The 25343-nt window shown below is 44.5% G+C and overlaps 1 protein-coding gene across 7 annotated transcripts in view; it reads right to left on the bottom strand.

Annotated features, from left to right (window-relative positions):
• CSMD3 (CUB and Sushi multiple domains 3) overlaps positions 1 to 25343 on the bottom strand; it is a 2007504-nt gene that overhangs the window by 140954 nt on the left and 1841207 nt on the right. For all 7 annotated transcript variants that reach the window (XM_075352941.1, XM_075352934.1, XM_075352935.1 and 4 more), the window contains one exon: positions 14889 to 15071. In XM_075352941.1, coding sequence (XP_075209056.1) covers positions 14889 to 15071 — 183 coding nt within the window. The remainder of the gene's footprint in view (positions 1 to 14888; positions 15072 to 25343) is intronic.

Genomic DNA, 25343 nt, shown 5'->3' with positions numbered 1-25343 from the left:
TTACTGCCAATGTTAACAAGCACTTCTCCATACTCCTACTTCTAGACCTGTCCTCAGCCTTCGATACTGTCGACCACTCCCTCCTATTACAGATCCTCTCTTCACTTGGTGTCAGAGATCTTGCCCTCTCTTGGATCTCTTCATACCTTTCCAACTGCACTTTTAGTGTCCCCCACTCCTACACAACCTCTTCATCCCGCCATCTCTCTGTTGGCGTCCCTCAAGGCTCTGTCCTGGGACCCTTACTCTTTTCCATCTATACATTTGGCCTGGGACAACTCATAAAGTCCCATGGCTTCCAGTACCACCTATATGTCGATGACACTCAGATCTACCTCTCTGGCCCAGATGTCACTTCTCTGCTGTCCAGAATCCCAGAGTGCCTATCTGCTATATCCTCCTTTTTCTCCTCTCGCTTCCTAAAGCTCAATGTGGCCAAAACTGAACTGATCATCTTTCCTCCATCTCACCTACACTCTCCACCTGATCTATCCATTACAATAAATAACACCAGGCTCTCGCCAGTACCCAAAGTTCGCTGCCTCGGAGTGACCTTTGACTCTGCCTTGTCCTTCATACCACACATCCAATCCCTCACCACCTCCTGCCGTTTTCAACTCAAAAATATTTCCAGAATCCGTCCTTTCCTCAACTCGCAATCTACTAAAATGCTAGTGCATGCCCTCATAATCTCCCGCCTTGATTACTGTAACATCCTCCTCTGTGGTCTCCCTGCTAACACGCTCGCCCCTCTCCAGTCCATCCTTAATTCTGCTGCCCATCTGATCCACCTCTCTCCCCAATACCACCCCGCTTCTCCTCTCTGCAAGTCCCTCCACTGGCCCCCAATCTTCCACCGCATCCAATTCAAATTACTAACACTGACCTGCAAAGCTGTGTATAGTCTGTCTCCTCCATATATCTCTGATCTAATCTCCCACTACACTCCAACACGTCCCCTCCGGTCCTCCCAAGATCTCCTTCTCTCCTCCTCTCTCATTCGCTCCTCACGCAACCGACTCCAAGACTTTTCCCGAGCATCCCCAGTCTTCTGGAACTCGCTACCTCAACACGTCAGACTATCTGCTACCCTTGCAAGCTTCAAATGGAACCTGAAAACCCATCTGTTCAGAAATGCCTATAATCTACAATGACCTCACTGCTTCATTATCGTGCGGAGCCGCCGCCCGACCACCTAGCGGAGCCTCCATCCGACCACCAAGCGGAGCTGACGCCCAACCTACACCCCACCTACTGTCTCCTCCCCAAAATCCTATAGAATGTAAGCCCGCAAGGGTAGGGCCCTCTTCCCTCTGTACTAGTCTGTCTACTGTAACTAACTTGTGTATGTATTCTGTATGTAACCCCTTCTCATGTACAGCACCATGGAATTAATGGTGCTCTATAAATAAATAATAATAATAATAATAATAATAATAATAATAATAATAATAAAAGGGGCCCAGGATCAAAGATATTTCTTAAATATGAGATATCTTAGATATGAAATATCTTATTTCTTAGATATATTACATATGGACATGCTTAACGAATGTGAAAGGACAGAGGATATTATTACAAGAAAGAGCCCATTTTTTAGGATTGGGTCCAGTACAAGACTAAGAAAAAAATTCTATAATGTCGGCTTAAAAAGTTAAAAATGAAGATTAAACAGCTTAAATTTACACCATACATTTACAAAGACATTTTTCCGCTCATGCTAAAAGTGGGTTTTTTTTCAAGAAAAGTTCACATTTTAGAATTATTTTTTTCAGTATTTGCTTTAAATTCTTATTCAATATACTTCCTAGTTTCAAGTTTTGAGCACTAGTCAATTATGTCATCAATTAATAATGATGACTCGACTGTTCCTAGAAGTTTTGGGCTCTGAGAAATACAACATAAACTACAAGGACGTGTCGGCCTTTATGTTGGTAACACTTGAGATGAAATAGAAGTGAACGGTTTAGCCGGGCAGGCCATGTTCTCTGAGGATTTATAACAGATTTTCAGTCCTTTTCAATATGTTCTTTAAAGCAGCGGTGGAGCCTTTCGGCTGGCAGGATGTTAAAGGTAGATTTAGGAAATAAGCCACCTTATTTAAAAAGAGATGAAAATCTTGTTGAGAAGATTCAACCCGCAAAGATAAAGTGAATAACTAAACTTAAATGACATATATAAAAAAAAACACAAAAAGGGGCATACATTCATTGTAAGGCAATTTATTTCTTTAAAAGATTGTTCAGGAAAATTGTGTTAAATCTAGAACATCTGTATCTTTTAATCTTTGGATGTGGTTACAAGTTTAACCATTTAACAAATTGAGGTAGATGATTTGTAGTTTTCCAATGTTATAATTAGTGATGACAGCCATGCTCGGTACTGGGAACTAGTAATGAATGAGCACAACCATGTTCGGGTGCTTGGTTTTCGTAACTAGTGATGATGAGCGGCCACTACCGTGCTCGGTACTCGTAACTAGTGATAAGTGATATATATATATATATGTTACAGGCATGCCACCCCGGCGCAGACCGGGGTGCTCTGATCCGGGGTGGTCGTGGCTCGAGGGGTCCGGACCCGAGCTCGGCAAACACTCCGATCCTTGAAAAAGGATTATTTACAGGGGAGAAGTTTGCGATGCCACCTGCGGGTTGTGGTAATGCGAGTACCGCCGCTGCTGTAAGGAGTACCGGGGAAGATGGAGTTCAGCAGCCTGATGTTAGTCCCTCCACAGGTAGGGAAGGCCTCGAGCTCAGGCGGTGGGTGTTTGTTGGGGGCTATTTGGGAAGGCAGGATGCAGGGATCAGGGTACTCACTATGGTAGTTGTGATGTTCGATGAGGTTTATAAAGTAGACACACACACTGCAGGTAAACCAAAGTCTCTGTGTCCCCGACTCTTCTGGTCCTGGACCACCGTCTGCGACCCAATCTAGGTCTAGCTCCCCGGGAGCTACCACTCCAGCTCCTCACTCTTTGACGGCTCTCACTACTCTGCTGTCCTTCCCTCCCACCAGTCTGCCTGACCCCTAGGTGGGTGGCCCTATTCCAGCTTGACCAACCCACTGGTGTGTCTGACAGTCATGTCATGAGGTGTGATTGGGATTTGTCGTGCTGATTGTAGTGACACCGTTTATTGGGAACCTGGAACCATGGGGGCTGGTTCCTGCACCCTGGGGGAAAGGATGTAGTTCCTTGTAACACCCTGATATAGTCAGAGGCACTACACAGGCAATGTATGAAAACCTGGCATTCTATAGAATACCTAGGCAATGTAAACAATCCCTGTCATTTTCAGGCAAGGTATGAAATATCTGCGTTGTTCTATAATTTTCCTAGGCATTACATAAAATGTCCAGGTATTATAAAGAATGACAAGATCTGCTCAGGGCAAAGATTGATATACTGCCCAGATTGGAAAAGTCTTTAGTAACAAACAGTCAAAAAACTAATGAAAGAAGAAATTCTAAATAAACAACAGGATATCTTTACTGGGGAAAAACACAAAGAAACAGAAGTGTCATTCCTGACAGTTAGGTGTACTTTACATGTTGCGACATCGCATCCGAAATATCGTCGGGGTCACGTCATTAGTGACGCACATCTGGCACCGGTAACGACATCGCAACATGTAAATCCTAGATGCGCCGATAAACGATCGCAAAAGCGTCGTAAATCGGTGATTTGTGTAGTGTCGGTCATCTTCATAATGTCGGGTCGACCGCAGGTACGATGTTGTTTGTCGTTCCTGCGGCACCACACATCGCTGTGTGTGAACCCGCAGGAGCGACAAGCATCTCCTTACCTCTGTCCCGACGGTAATGCGGAAGGGAGAAGGTGGGCGGGATGTTATGTCTTGCTCATCTCCGCCCCTCCGCTTATAATGACTGGCCGATTAGTGACATCGCTGTGAAGTCGCTGTGACGCCGAACGCACCTACCCCTTGAAGGAGGGATAGTTTGGCAGTCATAGCGACGTTGCCGAGCAGGTATGTGCGTGTGAAGCTGCCGTAGCGATAATGTTCGCTACGGCAGCAATCACCACATATCGCATGTGCGACGGGGGCGGGTACTATCGCGCTCGGCATCGTTAGCCGATGCTAGCGATGTCGCAACGTGCAAAGTACCCCTTAGTCTTTAGTAAGACACAGTCAAAAACATGAAAGAAGAAATGCAAAATGAACAACAGGATATCTTTGCTGGGAAAAAAAAAGGAATCAGAAGTGTCATTCCTGACTATTTATTGCATCACAGGAGGCTAGAATAGCATGTTGAATTGCACTTCTTTTTTTGACGCATAGGCATTTGTTAGTTTGGCACATACACCTCAAAAAATCCTTGGCCACTTCCTGTGGACTGAGCAGTAGCAGTAGAACTGGCTCAGTTGCCCTTAGCAACCAATCAGATTCCACTTTTCATTCCTCACAGACTCTTTGGAAAATTAAAGGTGGAATCTGAGTGGTTGCTAATGCTAAGGGGGGCAACCTAGCCAGTTTCATAGATCTGCTGCTGCCTACCTGTTCACCTACTTTTGGACGGACCACCCCTGTAGTATTCTATATTCCGCCTGCTTGTCATTTATGTACTCTGTAGAATGACTAGGAAATGTAAGAACATCTGATGCATTTCATACTTTGACGACCCATTTCAGGCATTGTATACATTGCCTAGGTATTCTATAGAATGCCTGTTTTTACACATTGCCGGCAACATATATATATATATATATATATATATATAAAACAAATATATTATGATGACCATAATACCAGCGGTTATCATTAGTATAACCCTATAATGACATAGGATTCAAAGTAATGGGTATAAATAATCATAGTAGGAGACACAGTGGTAGAAATAGTGATAAAAGTTATACTATATCACCACCTCCCCCTACAGGTATCACAGTATATAATATACCAAAATTAGTAGTAACAATAGTACCAACAGTAAACACTAATATAATCCCATAATAGCCCACAGATCCAAAAATTAATAATCACTAAAAGAAGCACTATAGTAATAGTGGTGATGTAAATTATAATAAACCACAGGCTCCCATTACTGGTGCAGTAGTAATCAAGATCAGTTAGCAAGGCAAGGTGACATTATCATTACCTTATAATAACAGCAGTAAGGTAGAGGCCATGACCCCTCACTCCGATATGTGCTTCGCTCTCACTTTCTACTATGATTATTTATAACCAATGCTTTGAATCCTGTGTCATTACAAAGTTATACTAATGTTAACTGCTGGTATTATGGTCATCATATTGTATTTGTAATATATATATATATATATATATATATATATATATATATATATATATATATATATATATATATTTGTATTTATTTTTTTATTTATCAAGTAACCTTGAGGTGTCTCATCAATTTATCCCTAATTGTTGTGTCCTTGACCCAGTATAAGGGGTACTTTGCACGTTGTGACATCGCTACCGAAATATCGTCGGGGTCACGGTTGTTGTGACTAGAGATGAGCGAACCGGTCGCGGTTCGGCTCGAGGTCGGTTCGCCGAACGGAGATCCCGTTCGAGTTCGGTTCGTCGAACGTTCGACGAACCGAACTCGAACTGCATAGGAAACAATGGCAGGCAATCACAAACACATAAAAACACCTAGAAAACACCCTCAAAGGTGTCCAAATGTGACAGACAACTCACAACACAACACAAACATGGGAAAGTGACAAGGAAATATACTCATGCGAAAACAAAAGAGCTGGACAAGGAAAAAGAGGAGGAGACACAGATATAGGCATGGCACGCCCTTCTAAAATCATGTAAAACACCGCAAGGTGACTCCAAGCGTAGTCTCCCCTTTTTCTAAAAATTGGGCCACACACACACCCACCCCTTCAGTGGCAGCACTTGTGCCCCAGTTGTAAACTTCACAGCTAGATTTGCATCAAGCACATTCAAAAATACGCCATTTTTAACCGTCCCCAGGATGACACCGGGGTAGGTAGCAAAGTCTTTCCTGATCCCAGCTCTGTTCATCTTGGCTCCTTTTTAAAAACACTGTAAGCAAGGGTTACTCCAAGCGGAGTCTCCCTTTTTTCCAAAAATTGGGCCACACACACACCCACCCCTTCAGTGTTTTCAGTTGTGCCCCAGTTGTACACTTCACAGCTAGATTTGCATCAAGCACATTCAAAAATATGCCATTCTTAACCGTCCCCAGGATGACACCGGGGTAGGTAGTAAAGTCTTTGCTGATCCCAGCTCTGTTCATCTTGGATCATTTTTTAAAACAATGTAAACAAGGATTACTCCAAGCGGAGTGTCCCTTTTTTCCAAAAATTGTGCCCACACACACCCACCCCTTCAGTGGCAGCAGTTGTGCACTGGTTGTACACTTCACAGCTAGATTTGCATCAAGCATATTCAAAAATATGCCATTCTTAACCGTCCCCAGGATGACACCGGGGTAGGTAGCAAAGTCTTTCCTGATCCCAGCTCTGTTCATCTTGGATCATTTTTTAAAACAATGTAAACAAGGATTACTCTAAGCAGAGTCTCCCTTTTTTCCAAAAATTGTACCCCACAGACACCCCATCAGTGGCAGCACTTGTGCCCTAGTTGCAAACAGGATGTTTTGATTTGCATCAAGCACATTCCAAATCCAGAAGCATTTACTCTCCCCAGGATGACACAGGGGTAGTAAATTCCTTGTGGATCCATGACTTGTTCATTTTGATGAACGTTAGTCTGTCCACATTGTCACTGGACAGACGCTGCGCTTATCTGTCAGCACACACCCAGCAGCACTGAAGACACGTTCAGAGACAACGCTGGCAGCTGGACACGACAAAATCTCCAAGGCATAAGTTCAGAGCTCTGGCCATTTTTCTAGATTTGAAGCCCAAAATGAGCAAGGCTCCATTTGCAAAGTCATGGCATCGATGGTCATTTGGAGATACTCCTGTATCATCCTCTCCAGCCGTTGACTATGTGTCAGACTTGTTGTCTCTGGTGGCCTTGCAAAGGAAGGTCTAAAAAAATTATGAAAAGATTCAATAAAATTGCTGTTACCAGCACCAGATACGGTGCTACTGGTACCGGTAGACTGTTGGAGATGACGAGACCGTCCCATGTTTGTCAAGTTACAACTGGGAGATTCACTTCCTGCACCTGCACGGTTGTTTGGTGGAAAAGCCGAGCTAAGATCGAGTATCAGCTTCTGCTGATACTCCTGCATACGTGCGTCCCTTTCTATGGCTGGAATTATGTCACAAAATTTGGACTTGTACCCGGGATCTAATACTGTGGCAAGCCAGTAGTCATCATCACTTCTAATTTTGACAATACGAGGGTCATGTTGGAGGTAGTGCAACAAGAAGGCACTCATGTGTCTTGCGCAGCCATGCGGACCAAGTCCACGCTGTGTTTGTGGCATAGAGGTGCTAACCGTTCTTTCTTCCTCTGACATCTCCCCCCAACCTCTTTCAACTGAAATTTGACCAAGGGCTCCCTCATCCGCTGAGTCTTCCATGTCCATGGACAGTTCGTCCTCCATTTCTTCATGTTCTTCTGCATCTTCCTCAACATTTCGCCTGCTACCATGCGCCCTTGTTGATCCCTGTCCCCCATGGTCCCATGCCTGCCGCGTTGGTGATGATGAACGTCTGGACCTTGGTGATGTTGTTGTCCCTTGCGCATATGAATCCTCCTGTAGTTCCTCCCCTTCCTGTTGTCCCACACCCTGACTCCGAATAGTGTTTAGCGTGTGCTCCAGCATGTAAATGACTGGAATTGTCATGCTGATAATGGCATTGTCAGCGCTAAACATATTCGTCGCCATGTCGAAACTGTGCAGAAGGGTGCATAGGTCCTTGATTTGAGACCACTCCATCAGGGTGATCTGCCCCACCTCTGCATCTCGTTGGCCCAGGCTATACGTCATGACGTATTGCACCAGGGCTTGGCGGTGTTGCCACAGTCACTGTAACATGTGGAGAGTCGAATTCCAGCGTGTCGCCACATCGCATTTCAGGCGATGAACCGGCAGGCCGAAAGACTTCTGGAGCGATGCAAGTCGCTCAGCTGCGGCGGTTGAACGGCGGAAGTGAGCAGACAGTTTTCGTGCCCTGGTCAGAAGATCATCTAGGCCGAGATAGTGTGTTAAAAATTGCTGGACAACAAGGTTCAACACGTGAGTCATACAAGGCACGTGTGTCACCTTGCCCAGGCGAAGGGCCGCACCTAGGTTTGCAGCATTGTCGCACACGGCCTTACCAGGCTGCAGGTTGAGTGGAGACAATCATTTATTAAACTCGGACCGCAGAGCTGACCACAACTCCTCAGCTGTGTGACTCTTATTCACAAGACATGTCAAGCTAAAGACCGCCTGATGCCTTTGCGCTCTGCTGCCAGCATAGTAATGAGGGGTGCGTGATTCTTTCTGCGCAGTGAGAACGCTGGTGGCCTGACCAGGCAGGCTTGGGGCGGCGGTGGAGGACACAGATGAGGTGGAGGAGGCAGAAGCAGTGGCGGAACTTGGACAGACAGAGGATTGACACACAAGTCGTGGGGACGGCAAGACTTGTGTAGCAGACCCTTTACTATCTATCACCATAGTTACCCAGTGCCCAGTCAGCGACATGTAACGTCCCTGTCCATGCTTACTGGTCCAAGTATCGGTGGTGAAATGCACCCGTTCACACACAGAGTTTCTCAAGGAAGCGGTGATGTTGTGTGCGACATGCTGGTGTAGCGCGGGCACACCTTTCTTAGAAAAGTAGTGGCGACGGGGCTTCTGGTACTGGGGCACAGCGACAGACATAAGGTCTCTAAAATCATGTGTGTCCACCAGGCGGAAAGGCAGCATTTCGGTAGCCAAGAGCTTAGAGAGGGATAAAGTCAACCTCTTAGCTTTGTCATGGGTCACAGGAAATGGCCTTTTATTTGTCCACATCTGAGGGACAGAGATCTGGCTGCTGTGTGTAGACGGTGTTGAGTAGGGTGTCCCTGGAAAAATGCAGGTTTGTGAGGAAAGTGCAGGCGTAGACATGATGTTGCCTCCATCCAACGTTGGTGCTATCGATGTCTGAGAGAGCTGTACACACGCTTTTGTTTCCCCTTCCAAACCAACTGACGACCTACCAAGCAAACTGCCTGTTGCGGTTACAGTGGTGGAAGTTGTGCGTGGAAAACCAGGTGTGACAGCTGTCCCCACAGTCCTAGAAGATGAAGAGCGCGCGGATGCACTGGAAGGGGCAGGCCGTGGATGGTTCGCTCCGCTAGGCCGCATTGCAGCACGGTGAGCTTCCGACTGGGACCTATGATATTTATTCATGTGACGATTCGTGGAAGAAGTTGTCAAACTGCTGAGGTTTTGACCTCTACTAACAGAATCACGACAAATTTTACACATCACATAATTTGGGCGATCTTTTTCTATGTCAAAAAAGGACCAGGCAAGGCAAGGCTTAGAGGGCATGCGACCTGCTGAGCCCCCCCGACTAGTGCTCAGAGGCAGAGTGGTGGCTGATGATGCAGTTGTAGACGTGCTACCAGTGCTCCGACTCTGTCCAGGAAGGCGCAAGGTAACTTCGTCGTCAGTTGCATCCTCCTCCACCGCCTCTGTTGACCTCCTCGAGTGCCTGACTGTGGGTTTACAGTAGGTGGGATCTAGAACTTCATCATCAATTGTTGTGTTTGCACTGCGCTAACCCTCAGACCGAGCCTCTTCTTGCCCTGACCGAATATTTAAGTTGTCATCCCAATCTGGTATCTGCGTCTCAGCATCATCAGTATGTTCCTCATTGTCTATAACCACAGGTGTTACAGTTTGTGACAAAGGGTCAACATTATGCTCAGAAACTTGGTCCTCACGGCCTGAATCAGAGTCACAAAGGTTCTGGGCATCACTGCAGACCATTTCCTGGTCTGTACTCACTGTAGCTTGGGAGCAGACCTCTGATTCCCAGGCTATAGTGTGACTGAACAGCTCTGCAGACTCAGCCATCTCAGTTCCACCATACTGTGCAGGGCTGATGGAGACTTCAGAGCTGGGAGAAAGCAAGTTTGATTGGGATGACAACTCAGAGGACTTGTGTTTTTTGGATGCGGTATTGAGGTGGCTGAGAGGGCACTTGTTGGACCACTTGAGATCCATTCAAGCATCTTCCTTTTTTGGTCATCATCTACCTTTGTTCCTGTTGTTTGTGTCCGTAAAAAAGGGAGCACATCGGATTGTCCACGGTAAGTAGTAGACATCTTACTTTTGCTGGTAGATGGTCTATCTTCAGCAGATGTTAATGGAGCTTTGCCACCTTCCCCACGGACAAACCCTTTTTTTCCTTTTCCACCACGCCTCTTCCCCTTTCCATCAGCATCTGTCATTTTGCCACTCATGTTGATTGCGACAAGATTGTGCACTGAAAATGTGGTAGTAAAAATTGAGAGGTGGTGTAGATTGCAGCGGTGGTCTAGCTTTATTAACAGCAGAATAATAAAGAATAAATATCCCTGACAATGCAACTACGGCCCTTAAACTGGCAGCATAAATTGCTAGTATAATGGATTAGTAACTATGAGTTTGAGTGTGCAATGCAGGCAGACGTGCTGCAAATATCTTTGCACTACTGGGACAATACAAAAGTCCAACAGCCACGTTTAGGATGCCACTAAGTTCAATCAGTGTTTGCTAATATAATGTCTTAGTAACAATGAGTTTGAGTGTGCAATGCAGGCAGACTTGCTGCAAATATCTTTGCACTAGTGTGACTATACAGAAGTCCAATAGCCACGTTTAGGATGCCACTAGGTTCACTCAGTGTTTGCTAGTATAATGGCTTAGTTACAATGAGTTGGCATGTGCAATGCAGGCAGACGTGCTGCAAATATCTTTGCACTAGTGGGACTATACAGAAGTCCAATAGCCACGTTTAGGATGCCACTAAGTTCACTCAGTGTTTGCTAGTATAATGGCTTAGTTATAATGAGTTTGAGTGTGCAATGCAGGCAGAGGTGCTGCAAATATCTTTGCACTAGTGGGACTATACAGAAGTCCAATAGCCACGTTTAGGATGCCACTAGGTTCACTCAGTGTTTGCTAGTATAATGGCTTAGTTATATTGAGTTTGAGTGTGCAATGCAGGCAGACGTGCTGCAAATATCTTTGCACTAGTGGGACTATACAGAAGTCCAATAGCCACGTTTAGGATGCCACTAGGTTCACTCAGTGTTTGCTAGTATAATGGCTTAGTTATATTGAGTTTGAGTGTGCAATGCAGGCAGACGTGCTGCAAATATCTGTGCACTACTGGGACTATACAGAAGTCCAACAGCCACGTTTAGGATGCCACTAGGTTCACTCAGTGTTTGCTAGTATAATGGCTTAGTTACAATGAGTTGGAGTGTGCAATGCAGGCAGACGTGCTGCAAATATCTTTGCACTAGTGGGACTATACAGAAGTCCAATAGCCACGTTTAGGATGCCACTAAGTTCACTCAGTGTTTGCTAGTATAATGGCTTAGTTATAATGAGTTTGAGTGTGCAATGCAGGCAGACATGCTGCAAATATCTTTGCACTAGTGGGACTATACAGAAGTCCAATAGCCACGTTTAGGATGCCACTAGGTTCACTCAGTGTTTGCTAGTATAATGGCATAGTAACAATGAGTTGGCGTGTGCAAAGGGCAGGAGGGTTCAGTGGCAGGGTTGTGGGTCTCTGGGTAGAGGAAAGAAAGCCTGCCTTTCTATCCCCCCTAATGGGGAAATGCTGCGAGGAAATCCCTGACCTTAGCTACACATATGCTGTCATCTTGTGTAGCTGTTAAACTCTGTTTTAAACTCTGTCACCTATGACTCTGACCCTGCCGGTATGAGCCCTTAAAAGGACTGATAGAAACTTCTATCCCTATGCTGTACAGCTCTGTGTATGGAGCGTATACAGCAGTATCGGCGATAGGAGCTGCGCCAGTGATGTCTGACACCAAGGACGCAGAAGGCAGATTATGGCGTGCTGGAGGAAAATGTCCGGTTTTATAATGCAGGGACATGTGACATGGACATCCTATCACACATGCCATTGCTTCTCTGGCTAAAAGTCCACTTAGCTGTGTGTGTGTCTGGGATTGGCTGACATGCTGGCCCGCCCCACTACACGCGCGCGCTTAGGGAAGGAAGACAAGGAAAAAAAAAAAAATGGCGATCGCCATTATAGAAACAGCAGTGATCTGAATGCGCTGTTCCCGCACACTATACACTGAAATTTCATAATAGTGTGAGTCACAGAGTGACTTACACTATTACAGCGGAAAGCCAGCTAGGAATTAGCTGGTTTTTTTGCTGATAGAACCGTTCTCGAACGTATCTAGAACTACCGAGCTTTAGGAAAAAAGCTCGAGTTCTAGTTCGATCTAGAACAGCCCCCAAAATCACTCGAGCCGCGAACTGGAGAACCTCGAACCGCGAACCGCGCTCAACTCTAGTTGTGACGCACATCCGGCGCCGGTAGCGACATCGCAATGTGTAAATCCCATGAGCGACGATGAACAAGCGTGAAACAGTCAAAAATCGGTGATCTGTCTCACGTCGTTCATTTTCATAATGTCACTCTTGCTGCAGGTACGATGTTGTTTGTCGCTCCAGCAGCGTCACCCATCGCTGTGTGTGAAGCCGCAGGAACGATAAACATCACCTTACCTGCGTCCCGATGACAATGCGGAAGGAAGGAGGTGGGCGGGATGTTACGTCCCGCTCATTCCTTTCCTCCGCTTTAATTGGCCGTCCGATTAGTGACATCGATAGCGGTGACGCCGAACGCACCTCCCCCTTGAAGGAGGGATTGTTCGGCAGTCACCGCAACATCGCCGACCAGGTATGTGCATGTGATGCTGCTGTAGCAATCACAAGATATCACATGTGCGACGGGGGCGGGTGCTATCGCGCTGGACATCGCTAGCCGATTCTAGCGATGTCGCAACATTCAAAGTACCCCTAAGATTACTTTATTAACTGTCTAGCTATATACCACCACTATTTTCTGATTTTTAAATACTTTTTCAAATATGTATTAATAAAAATAATTTTCATATTTTCTGACATTGTCACTTCGTGCTTTGGCTATTTACATATGGCTGAGTTTGGGTAATATGACACTGCATTTTATTGTAGCTCCACACATGAACATAGTGGTATGTCGGAGAATTTGAGTATGTACAGATCTATCCTTCCTTATCATTCCTCCTGGCTCAAGCTGAGTGGTATAAGATAATGACCATCTTTGAACAAAAAATAAAAAAAAATAAAACAAAATATGAATTTAGGATACTCTGTCAAGAGAGGTTTATGTTATGTTTCTAAGTGTAAACAAACTCAACCTATAACCGCAATAATAGGACTAGAAAATAAACTACTGGTATAATGAAATAATTAATTTGTGCATTATTTTAAAGACTTATAAATAATTTGACAAAAAAATAATCTATTTATTAGCAAATAATAAATATAAGATGTCAATATTCCATGGCTGCTAAATGGGCACCCAGCAAACCCTCTCCAATCATACCTCAATGTGTGGCCTTTACACAATGCAGCAATGCCGTGCCATGCCAGCTAGCCGAAAGAGGCATCTATGCTGTCAGATAGGAGCCACTTCACATAATTACAGAACACTAAAATGGTGGCTGGACCAGAGTCCTGCAAAGTTATTATTTCTACAGCATATAATATTAAATACTGTAGATCTATTAGACCTAATGAATGAACATAATCCTTTTGGAAACTTTAGCTTGATTGACAGGTCCTCAGCCCCCCTCCTTCCTGCTGTTGCTAAGTTCTCACACTGCTCAGTACAAGCTGCTGCTGTCATACAATGTGGGTGTAGACTGTGGACGCTTGGCCAAGTGAACTTTTTGACTTGTTAATGTGAATCTTTAATGTTAGGATTATACACGTATTCTATTTTTTAAGTAAACACATCAGCCTCGTCAGGCTTTAAAAAAAATATGGAATAATGTATACAGTCTGTATTTTGAAATCTGATAACAGACCTGCTTTAATGATCCGAATATGTTACATAAACCTAATGTTTTTAAAAACTTGCTCAAAATGGATCAGTCCAAAAATAGTAAAGGGAACATGTCACCAGATTTGGGGCTTATAAGCTGCGGCCACCACCAGTGGGCTCTTATATACAGCATTCTAAAATACTGTATATAATAGCCCAGGCCGCTGTGTAGAACGTAAGAATTACTTTATAATACTCACCTAGAAGGTCGCTCCGGGTGCAGACTGGTCGGATGAGCGTCTCTGTTCTCCGGGACCAGAGTCTCCTCTTTTGGCCATCTTGGTCCTCCTTCTTCTGAAGCCGGCGTGCATGACGCGTCCTACGTCATGCACACAGGCCGGTATTGAGGTCCTGCACAGGAGCACTACAATACTTTGATCTGCCCTGAGTAGGGCAGACCTGCGCAGGACCTCAATTCTGGCGAGTGTGGATGACGTAGGATGCGTCATGCACCTAGGCTTCAAAAGAAGGAGAAAAAAGATCGCTGAAAGTGGAGACGCTGCACCCAGAGAATGGAGACACCCATCCGACCAGTCTGCACTAGAGCGACCTTCTAGGTAAGTATTATAGAGTGATTTTTACATTCTACACAGTGGCCTGGGCTCTTATATACAGCCTGTTAGAACGCTGTATATAAGAGCCCACTGGTGATGGCCGCAGCTTATAGGCTCCAAATCTGGTGACAGGTTCCCTTTAAACTTTGACAGATTGAAAAAGAGAAACGGCTGGATTTAATAGAAAAAAAAAAGAAAAAACACTGCACAACCTATACACAGGTGGATTTTGTGAAAATGTTAATTTTTGACTAGTTACGGAATGAAATATACAAAATTCGAGTTGAGTGTACCTTTACATTCCGGTTGTCTTCCTGTCCACGATCCATTACTCAGACATGTTCTTTCTTCTGAGCCATGAAGAACATACCCAACTTCACAGCTGAATTTCATTAAATTTCTTGTTCTAAATTCTGTGCCTTCCCTAGAGCCGTGAGCTGGTACTCCAGGATCTCCGCACCAACCGGAAGCGTCACCTGCAAGGGAAGAACATTTACTTTATAGATAACTTTCAATCAATTTTAGGCAAGTGGCGCAGAGCTTGATTTGGGTGTCGGATGACTTTTTCCCAAAACTCCTTCCTGTGTGTATATATATATAGATATATATATATATACTAAAGCATACTGTATATAATATATATGTATATATATTTATATATACTGTATATATACTGAAACATAAAGTAGAGTATTACCACATCGTCACGTTGATGAATAGAGGGGTGGGCTTAAATCTGCAAAAACTGTCCTCATGAGCCCTAAAAACATAGATGTGCCCGACATCCGTTCTGTAGTATACTGCAGTATCACATTATTTTTTATATATTTGGGAGCCAAAAACTGAATTTTTTTCCATGACCTTAAAGGAATTTTCTGCAGTTCTGCTTTAGCAGCAATAATAATAATAATAATTTTTAGTTTCATAGCACCAACATATTCCGCAGCGCCGTACAATTCAGAGGGGACATGTACAGACAATATGAGACAATGCAAATAACAAAATTCAGATACCAGGAGGAGTGAGGGTCCTGCTCATAAACTTACAGTCTATGAGGAAATAGGGGAGACACAAAAGGTGTATGGGGGGAGAAAAGCTTGTTATATATGGTCCGGCCTTTGATTTACTAAGGGGTTCAAAACCAGCTGCGAGGACCGGTCGCCAGCCAGAATTTACACATACAGAGTGTAAAAAAGTACATGGAGAGGAAGGAACCAGAAGATACATGGGACAAGAATTGGAATTAAATTTTATGAAGGGCAGAAAGGGCCAAGATTGGATGAGAGAGGTGAGGTGATAGGCTAGTCTAAAGAAATGCATTTTAGGCCCCGCTTAAGGTGTGGATGTTGGGAATTAATCGGATTGCTCTTGGTAGTGTGTTCCAGAGCATAGGTGCAGCTCGTGAGAAATCTTGAAGACAGGAGTGGGAGGTTCGAATTGTTGAGGATGTCAGTCTTAGGTCATTAGCAGAGTGGAGGGCACGGGTGGTGTGATAGACAGAGATGAGGGAGGAGATGAAGGGTGGTGCAGAACCGTGAAGAGCTTTGTGAGTGAGAGGGATAAGTTTATGTTGGATTCTGTAGCGGATAGGCAACCAGTGCAATGACTGGCAAAGAGCAGAGGCATCAGTGAAGCAGTTGCAGAGGAAAATGATCCTGGCTGCTGCGTTCAGAATGGATTAGATAGGGGAGACTTTAGTAACAGGGAGACCAATTAGTAAAGAATTACAATAGTCCAGGCGAGAATGAATAAGAGTGACAGCAAGAGTTTTTGCAGAGTCAAGGGTAAGAAAAGGTCGAATTCTAAAGATGTTTTTGAGGTGAAATTGACATTGACAGCAATGCGCATTTGGTCATCCCCAGTTTGTGCCTGCCCTTTAGCAATGACATCCCATACATCCATGTACCGCTGCAATCAGTGGCCTCTGCTATCTTGTATGGTACATAGCGGTATCACTGCTGAGACCTGTGTTTGGTTGCAGGGGTCATGTGTATGTACTGCACATTACTGATACAGCAAAAAAAATAAAGACCACTGCGGCAGTGCTGGATTTTCCAGGTTTGTTCTTTTTCCATATTTCCTGCTGTTATGATAAAGTTTTAATACTTTAGCAATGGATACCATGCATGTAAGTGGCTGTACACTATCACTGTCAAGTATGGACTTTGTTACATCCGTTTAACCTCTTAAATGACACTTTCAAGCCTCACAGGGGCATTAAAAGGCTTCAAACATGGGAGTTGTTACTGCCAAGGACTTTTGATGCCATCACAGACTACCGATTGGTTGCCATTGCAGCTGAGGACCTACTGAAAACCCCCATCTCTGCCCTATCAGAACTCCTATGAAACCCAGTCTGGGCTTCATAGGAAATGATTAACTTTAGAATGCATTGCAAAAAAACTGAAAATGTTGACCCATGGCAAAAAAGTGAAAAATCCTTAAGCACATATATGACTAATGGATCTACAAGAATAAATGTGCAGGGTGTATATAACCAAATAAGTAATAAAAGTACATATAACTTTTATTAGGTAATATTAAAAAAAACACATAAAAAAGGGGAAAATGCAAAGACACAAAAAATGGTGGGCAAAACAATAAAGATAGCAAAATGCACCACAAAAAAATCACTACAAATGGAAAATATAAATAAGACATGACTTATTCCTTCCAAAGACAATACTAAGAACTAGGGGGCTCTCACTGCCGGTGAAAGAAAAGAGATTCCATCAGCTTTATAGGAAAGGGTTCTTTACAGTTTGAGCAGTCAGATTGTAGAATGCCCTACCACAAGAGGTAGTAATGACTGGGGGCAGAGGGAAGGGCTAGAGGCAGACGGGGTCTAGAAGCAGGGGGAATGAATGTAAGGCCAAGGAAGGAGCTTGGGCAGAGGGGAAAGCTAGAGGCAGACATGGGCAGTCTGCTGTAAGTTCTCCTAAAGTGACATTTATACTTTAAATCTACGTCAAAAAAAGTAAAAATGTAAAGCGGGTTTTACACGCTACAATATCGTTAATTAATTATCGTCGGGGTCATGGTGATTGTGATGCACATCCGGCGTCATTAACGATATTGCAGCCTGTGACACTTATGAGCGACCTTAAACGATCGAAAAAGCGGTCAAAATCGATTGCCATGGAGAGGTCGTCCTGAAACAAAAAATCGTCTGCTTATTAGCGATGTTGTTCCTCATTCAGGCGGCAGCACACATCGCTATGTGTAACACCGCAGGAGCGAGGAACATCTCCTTACCTGCCTCCACCGGCAATGAGGAAGGAAGGAGGTGGGTGGGATGTTACGTCCTGCTCATCTCTGCCCTTCCGGTTCTATTGGACGCCTGCCGTGTGACGTCGCTGTGGCGCCGCACGACCCACCACCTTAGAAAGGAGGCGGATCGCCGGCGAGAGCGATGTCGCTGGGCAGGTAAGTGCATGTGACGGGGTTAAGCGAGGTTGTGCGGCACGGGCAGCGATTTGCCCGTGTCGCACAACTGACGGGGGCGGGTACAATCGCAGCGTGTAAAGCCCGCTTAACTGTCATTTCAGGAGAACTTGCAGCAAAATGTCAGTGTCTGCCTCTAGCCTCTACTCCTCCTCCAACTTCCCTCTGCATAAAATATTACAAATAGATATGTCAGCAAGGTAATGATGATAAAATATAACTTTTAATTATTCCATTAAAAATAGGGGAAATAGACAAACAACATAGATTTGGTGAAAAAGCCGATACTGAATCTAATTGTCAGGAACCGCAAGGTCAATCTGATCTGTATCAGTACAGGCAAAAAAGCCCACTAAGTCACACAACAGTGCAGGGGCTCATAAAAGGGTGCCAATGATAACCCTAATAAATATGACATAAAATGGATGGATCTCACCGGTATAGCTTCATACTCTTTTTTCAGGTGAAAGCAGGATCTCAGAGGGGGAGCCACTTATACATGGCTACCATATAACCCCTCATATGACGATCCAATGGTGGCGTACTCCAGTCCCCCTACGCGTTTCGTCACAAGGCATTCATCAGGGGAGCTTTGCTGGACATAAATGAAAAGTAACACACCTCTTGTGCAGGGGTAAACGCACAATGGAATAATTAAAAGTTATATTTTATCATCATTACCTTGCTGACATATCCATTTCCAATAAAATATTATAATCACTAACTGTCATCTCCTATCTCAAAAATGGAGGAGTCGGTCATCAGTGACTACAGATTGAATTGAGAGCGAATGATCAATCTGAGAGAAGAAAGAAGCACATTTCTCTGATGTCATATTAGAAAGTTTATTTTCTCGTGTAGTAATGATTTATGAAGTAAAAATTAAAACAATGGTTATTCTTTAATATAAAATTCCCTCACAGAATTACAAGCCTAAACAAGCCATTGAAGAAGACAATGCATTCTCCGAACGCCTACAATGTCATCCATTTACTGTACACTTGTACGGGTGGGTAATCCACGGAAGACAAAGTCTCCACACTACAAAGGTTTAATGGCTGTGCATTATCCAGCTATTAATCACACATGAATGACCACTACAAGGTGACGCACCGGAGTGCTGTCTGTAAATAATGTAAATCATGTCCTTTTCTTAGGGGAGGCTTTGCGTTACCATTGTTATTCCACCATATTACACAGAAAACAGTTCTCGGCAGAGGCGAAAGTGGGCCGCAGTGCAAAATCCAAACTAAATCACCCACATGCCATGTGTCATGTATAAGGGGGCACAGACACATGGATTGGAGCCATTGCTCCTTGAGCTCCTCAAGCTGCTCCCGATCTTCCCACAGATTATTTTAAAAATCTAGAATGTAATATTTAGATATAATATTTTGGTGATGTCCTTATACTTGTTTCTCCCCGTATAACTGCGCGTAAAAAATTATGAAATAAACATATATCATAAGCTGCATATCCAATGCTATATCCATTAATATTCCGGTCCAGTCGCCTGGTTACATAAAAAATCCCAGCAATAACCATCTTCAAATCTACAGCATCAAGATCTACCCTTTCCGTGACCCCTTCAGAAAGGACGCCAGTGAGCAGGGCACACTCAATGGTCCGTGATACAACATTTCAATAAATGTCACCTTTGCAAATAAAGTTTAGAGAGATGAGACACAATAACGCTCCGTTGTTTTATCTAGAACAATCAGATACTGCCGGCAAAGGATTTATGAAAAATATTATTACTTTTGCTCAGCTTTCTTTTATAACAGTGTTTGTGATGATCCTAAAATTATACAAGGAAAAACTATCTATATATCTATCTATCCCTCTATCCATCCCTCTATCCATCTATCTATCTATCTATCTATCCCTCTATCTATTTATCTATCTATCTATCTATCTATCTATCCCTCTATCCATCCATCAATTCATCCATCTATCTCTCTAACCATCCATCAATCCATCCATCCATCCATCTATCCCTCTATCCATCTATCTATCCATCTATCCCTCTATCCATCCATCTATCCCTCTATCCATCCATCTATCCCTCTATCTTGTTATCCATCCATCTATCCTTGTATCCCGCTATCCATCCATCTATCCCTCCATCCATCCATCTATCCATCTATCTATCCTTCTATCCATCCATCTATCCATCCATGCATCCATCCATCCATCTATCATCTATCTATCTATCTATCTATCTATCCCTCTATCTATCTTTCAATCTATCTTTCAATCTATCTATCTATCTATCTATCTATCTATCTATCTATCTATCTATCCCTTTATCCATCCATCAATCCATCCATCTATCCCTCTATTCATCCATCAGTCCATCCATCCATCTATCCCTCTATCCATCCATCTATCCATCTATCCATCCATTCATCCATCCATCTATCCCTCTATCCATCCATCTATCCATCTATCCCTCTATCCATCCATCTATCCCTCTATCCATCCATCTATCCCTCTATCTTGTTATCCATCCATCTATCCTTCTATCCCGCTATCCATCCATCTATCCCTCCATCCATCCATCTATCCATCTATCTATCCTTCTATCCATCCATCTATCCATCCATCCATCCATCCATCCATCCATCTATCTATCTATCTATCTATCTATCTATCTATCTATCTATCTATCTATCTATCTATCCCTCTATCTATCTTTCAATCTATCTATCTATCTATCTATCTATCTATCTATCTATCTATCTATCTATCCCTTTATCCATCCATCAATCCATCCATCTATCCATCTATCCATCCATCCATCTATCCATCTATCCATCCATCTATCCCTCTATCCATCCCTCTATCCACCCATCTATCCATCCATCCATCCATCCATCTATTTATCTATCCCTCTATCACTCTATCTATTGTATCTTCTATATCTATTATCTATAACTTTCTATCTCTCCCTATCTCATCACATATCCATGTAGCTTCTTGTCTCCTAACATGTACATAGCAAGTCGTTTTTACACACAAATGTGAATGTTCATTCTCTAATACGTTGTAAGATGGTGACTGACTACATCAGGAGTTGGGAACCTTTTTGGCTGAATACCACACATTTTAAAATGTAATTCCGTGAGAACCATACTTACCAGGGGGAGCGGCGGTGGTGGAGCAGCTCAGAAAGTCCCAGGAGGCAGGGTAGGCAATCTTGCAGGCACGGAGGAGGGGGTGTCATGGCTCAAGATGGTCAGTGTCCGGATGGTCGGCGATATTGCTGCAAGCTCGTGGGGTGTCACCATTGATCTGACGGTGAGCTGCTTTGAATCTCCTGGAGTTGACGAGGTCGACGTCAAGCTCAGATTGATGCAATGGACTGTAAGAAAATGGCCGTAGAGTCATATCTACGCACGCGCCGCCTCCGCAACCATTTTCTTGAAGTTGATCTCATCAACTGTGGGAAATTCAAAGCAGCCCGCAATCCGCTGGCAGTTTTTGCCGCTGCGACACCCCATGAGCCCACAGTATCGCCAATCCTGCGCTACCACTGCTGCCCCGGTAAGCTATATGAGACACACCCTCATTTTTCTCCCAGTTTTGGGGGAAAAAAAGTGTATCTTATAAACCGGAAAATATGTTTTGCTTTTTTTTTTTTTATTAAAGATTTGTCTGCAAGCCAGATGCAACCATTAAAAGAGCCACATCTGGCTCGTGAGCCATTGGTTCCCGACTCCTGGGCTACATTATAAATGGGTGGTATGTACCATGAAAGTGGTGTGAACCTGAAGGTTCGTTCTGGCACTTGTAATGCCACATCTTTTTGCATAGTGTTTTTTGGGTCAGGTTCACAGGTAGCTAAAGAAATGGGTGGGTCTGGTTACCCGCATATCCTGCCCATGGGTGTGTTTGACACGTGGCTGATAGGTCACATGATGTTTAATATGGAGCTTTGTTTGTTTGGCACATGGTTTGGGAGTGGAGGTGAAAACACCTCTGTTAAGGCCGCTTTACCTGCTACGACATTGCTAAACCGATGTCGTTGGGGTCACGGATTTTGTGACGCACATGCGGCCGCGTTAGCGATGTCATTGACACCTATGACCGATTTTGAATCATCGCAAAAACATTCAAAATTGCTAATTGGTGACATCCCACCTAATCTCAATTATCGTTGCTGCTGCAGGTACAATGTTGTCTGTCGTTCCTGCGGCAGCACACATCGCTATGTGTGACACCGCAGGAACGAGGAACCTAACCTTACCTGCATGCCGCCAGCAATGAGGAAGGAAGGAGGTGGACGGGATGTTCATCCCGCTCATCTCCACCCCTCCACTTTGATTGGGCGGCTGCTTAGTGACGTCGTGACGCCGAACGAACTGCCCCCTTAGAAAGGAGGTGATACGCCGGTCACAGTGACGTCGCTAGGCAGGTAAGTATGTGTGACGGGTCCGTTCAATTTTGTGCACCACGGGCAGCGATATGCCTGTGACACACAAACGATGGGGGCGGGTAGGCACGCTAGCGATATCGGTACCGATATCGCAGCGTGTAAAGCGGCCTTTAGTCAGCTCAGCTAGAGGCTGACTGGGACTGTCTGTGTGAGGAGGTTGGAACACCTTCTGTGAAGCCTGGGTGAGAAATCCTGTGCAGGTGAACCTCGCAGGAGTATTTATGGACTTTGCTTTATTTAAGACTGTGTTCTGGGAAAAGCTGTTTTGATTTTGATTTGTTGGAGCAGTTTATGAAGGAGGAGTAAACCTGCTGAACTTTAATAGAAATCGTTCCCGTGTGTTACCTCAAGAAGCAGGAAATTGAGCACCCCCATCAAGTGAGCAGGCAAAGTCTCACAACGTACAGGCAAATGGACAGCACGGTGAGTCAGTGGTTAACACCTTGCAGCGCTGGTGTCCTGGTTTCAATATTCTACCTGTGAATGTCCATGTTTCTTCCCACAACAATAACACAATAATGAATTTATATTGTGAGTGGGGACAGTGAAAGTGAAAGATGATGTCTGTAAAGCTCTGCGGAATATGAAGGTGCTATATAGGGAAATAAATAAATAAGGTTCCTCAGTTGGTATCCACTGTAGAATATGCATGAGAAATGTTTAGTGTGCACATACCCTCAGCCAAATATGAAGGCAGACATCACCTCCAATCAGCATCGTAGCTACCGTAGGTCAGAGGGTGTGGTTGCCCCAAGCCCCACAGTCAGAGGTGTCAGCGGTAGCAGCAGCAGGCAGTTGGATATGCTCAGTTCAGAAGCTGCTCCATCTTTTGATAGTGGCCGCAAATGGGTACTGCACACCTGACTCCTATTGATTTGAATGGGAGGCGCATGTGTAGTACCCGTCAGAAGACACAGCAGTTCTAGACTTTAGTATGTGACGCTGACACCAAGAACAGCTGAACGGCGGCGTGCTGGGTGTCGGACCACGTCCGATCAGACAATAATGACCTACCCTAAAGAACATCAGCTGTAAGTCCCCATCTATAATTGTGCTGTAATCATTTATATGTCCACAATATGTTCACCACATGGTGGTAATATCGGTGATAAGCTTTCAACAGTTATTTCCAGTAACAGCTAGGTCATCTGCTAATATTACCCTATATCTATATTTAGGCAGCACCACTGTTGTTGTAATCAGGGTTACCTGGTTAGGGTCTCACTCATACTTTTCTCCCCTGAAAAATCTGGACACAATGCCTTCCAACAAAATACTGCATATAGGAACAAGCTGCTGTGACTGCATTATATACACATTGCTGCACACAGTGGCTGCTGTATTCTTTGGCTTTTCTATAATGCAGATGCACTCACTTGCTTTTTTCTGTTAGGTATTGCCAGTAGAGATGAGCGAACCAGCCGCGGTTCGGCTCGAGCTCGGTTCGCCGAACCGAGGTCCCGTTCGAGTTCGGTTCGGCGAATGTTCGACGAACCGAACTCGAACTAATAGGAAATAATGAGAGGCAATCACAAACACATAAAAACGCATTATAAATGTACACATACAGTTAATAAACATTGCCATAACACTTACCGGTGCCCGCGATGCGTCCTGCACTCTGCCTCCTGTCACTATTCCTTCCGATGATCGCTGCGACCTCCCGATAACCAGCACTGACAGGACCTTCCGTGACGTCGTCAAAATAGCCATGTGACCAGTCACATGGCTATTATCTCATTCGCTACAGACTGGTCACATGGCTTTGACGTCATGTCCTGTCCTAGGTCCTGTCATTGCACTCTCCGGTACACGGTGCACATTTGTGTATCGCCGTGTACTGGCGACATGCTATAGCACACGGTCGACTCCCCGTTCCGTTAGGAACCGGCTGACACAGCTGGTCATTAACGGAGATCACCGTTACCATAGCAACGCAGTTAGCGGTGACGTCACCGCCAACCGCGGCTCCGGGAGCACCGTTGCTATGGTAATGTGTCTGTCAGCGTTACCGCTGTTACCGCTAACAGCCAGCAGCACTGATCTCTCACGGAGTGAAGGCTGCACGGGAAGCAGCGTCTTCCCCCATGCAGCAGTGATGGAGCAGAGCTGCATTTGTTGAACGAGAAAGACAGAAGACCATGGATCGTGGAGGGCTGACAGGGGGTAATAAGGATGGAGTCTCTAATGTGTCTGTGTGTTTATTTCTATTAAAGTATTTTTTCTCTGTGTGGTGTCTTTTTTTTAACCCTTTATTGGAGATTCTTAATGGCCGGGTCAAACGTGCCTGACATTAAGAATCTCTGGCTTAATACTAGCTAGTAAAACAAAGCTAGTATTAACTCATTATTACCCAACAAGCCACCCGGCTTCAGGGCTGTTGGAAGAGTTGGATACAGCGCCAGATGATGGCACTTCTATGAAATCGCCATTTTCTGGGGCGGCTGCGGACTGCAATTCGCAGCAGAGGCACCCAGAAACCTCAGGCTAACCTGTGCTGCGGATTCCAATCCCCAGCTGCCTAGTTGTACCTGGCTGGACACAAAAATGGGGCGAAGCCCACGTCATTTGTTTTTTAATTATTTCATGAAATAAGTGAAATAATTAAAAAAAACGGGCTTCCCTATATTTTTGTTTCCCAGCCGGGTACAAATAGACAACTGGGGGTTGGAGGCAGCACGTGGCTGCCTGCTGTACCTTGCTAGCATACAAAAATATGGCGAAGCCCACGTCATTTTTTTGGTGGGCAAAAAACTTCTGCATGTAGTCCTGAATGGAGTATGCTGAGCCTTGTAGTTCTGCAGCTGCTGTCTGCTCTTCTCCATACAGACAGACAGCAGCTGCAGAACTACAAGGCTCAGCATAC

The sequence above is a fragment of the Anomaloglossus baeobatrachus genome, chromosome 6 (assembly GCF_048569485.1).
Source record: "Anomaloglossus baeobatrachus isolate aAnoBae1 chromosome 6, aAnoBae1.hap1, whole genome shotgun sequence".
Taxonomy (NCBI): Eukaryota; Metazoa; Chordata; class Amphibia; order Anura; family Aromobatidae; genus Anomaloglossus; species Anomaloglossus baeobatrachus.
The sequence above is the reverse complement of the archived record's forward strand: the minus strand, read 5'-3'. Positions and strand labels throughout refer to the sequence as shown.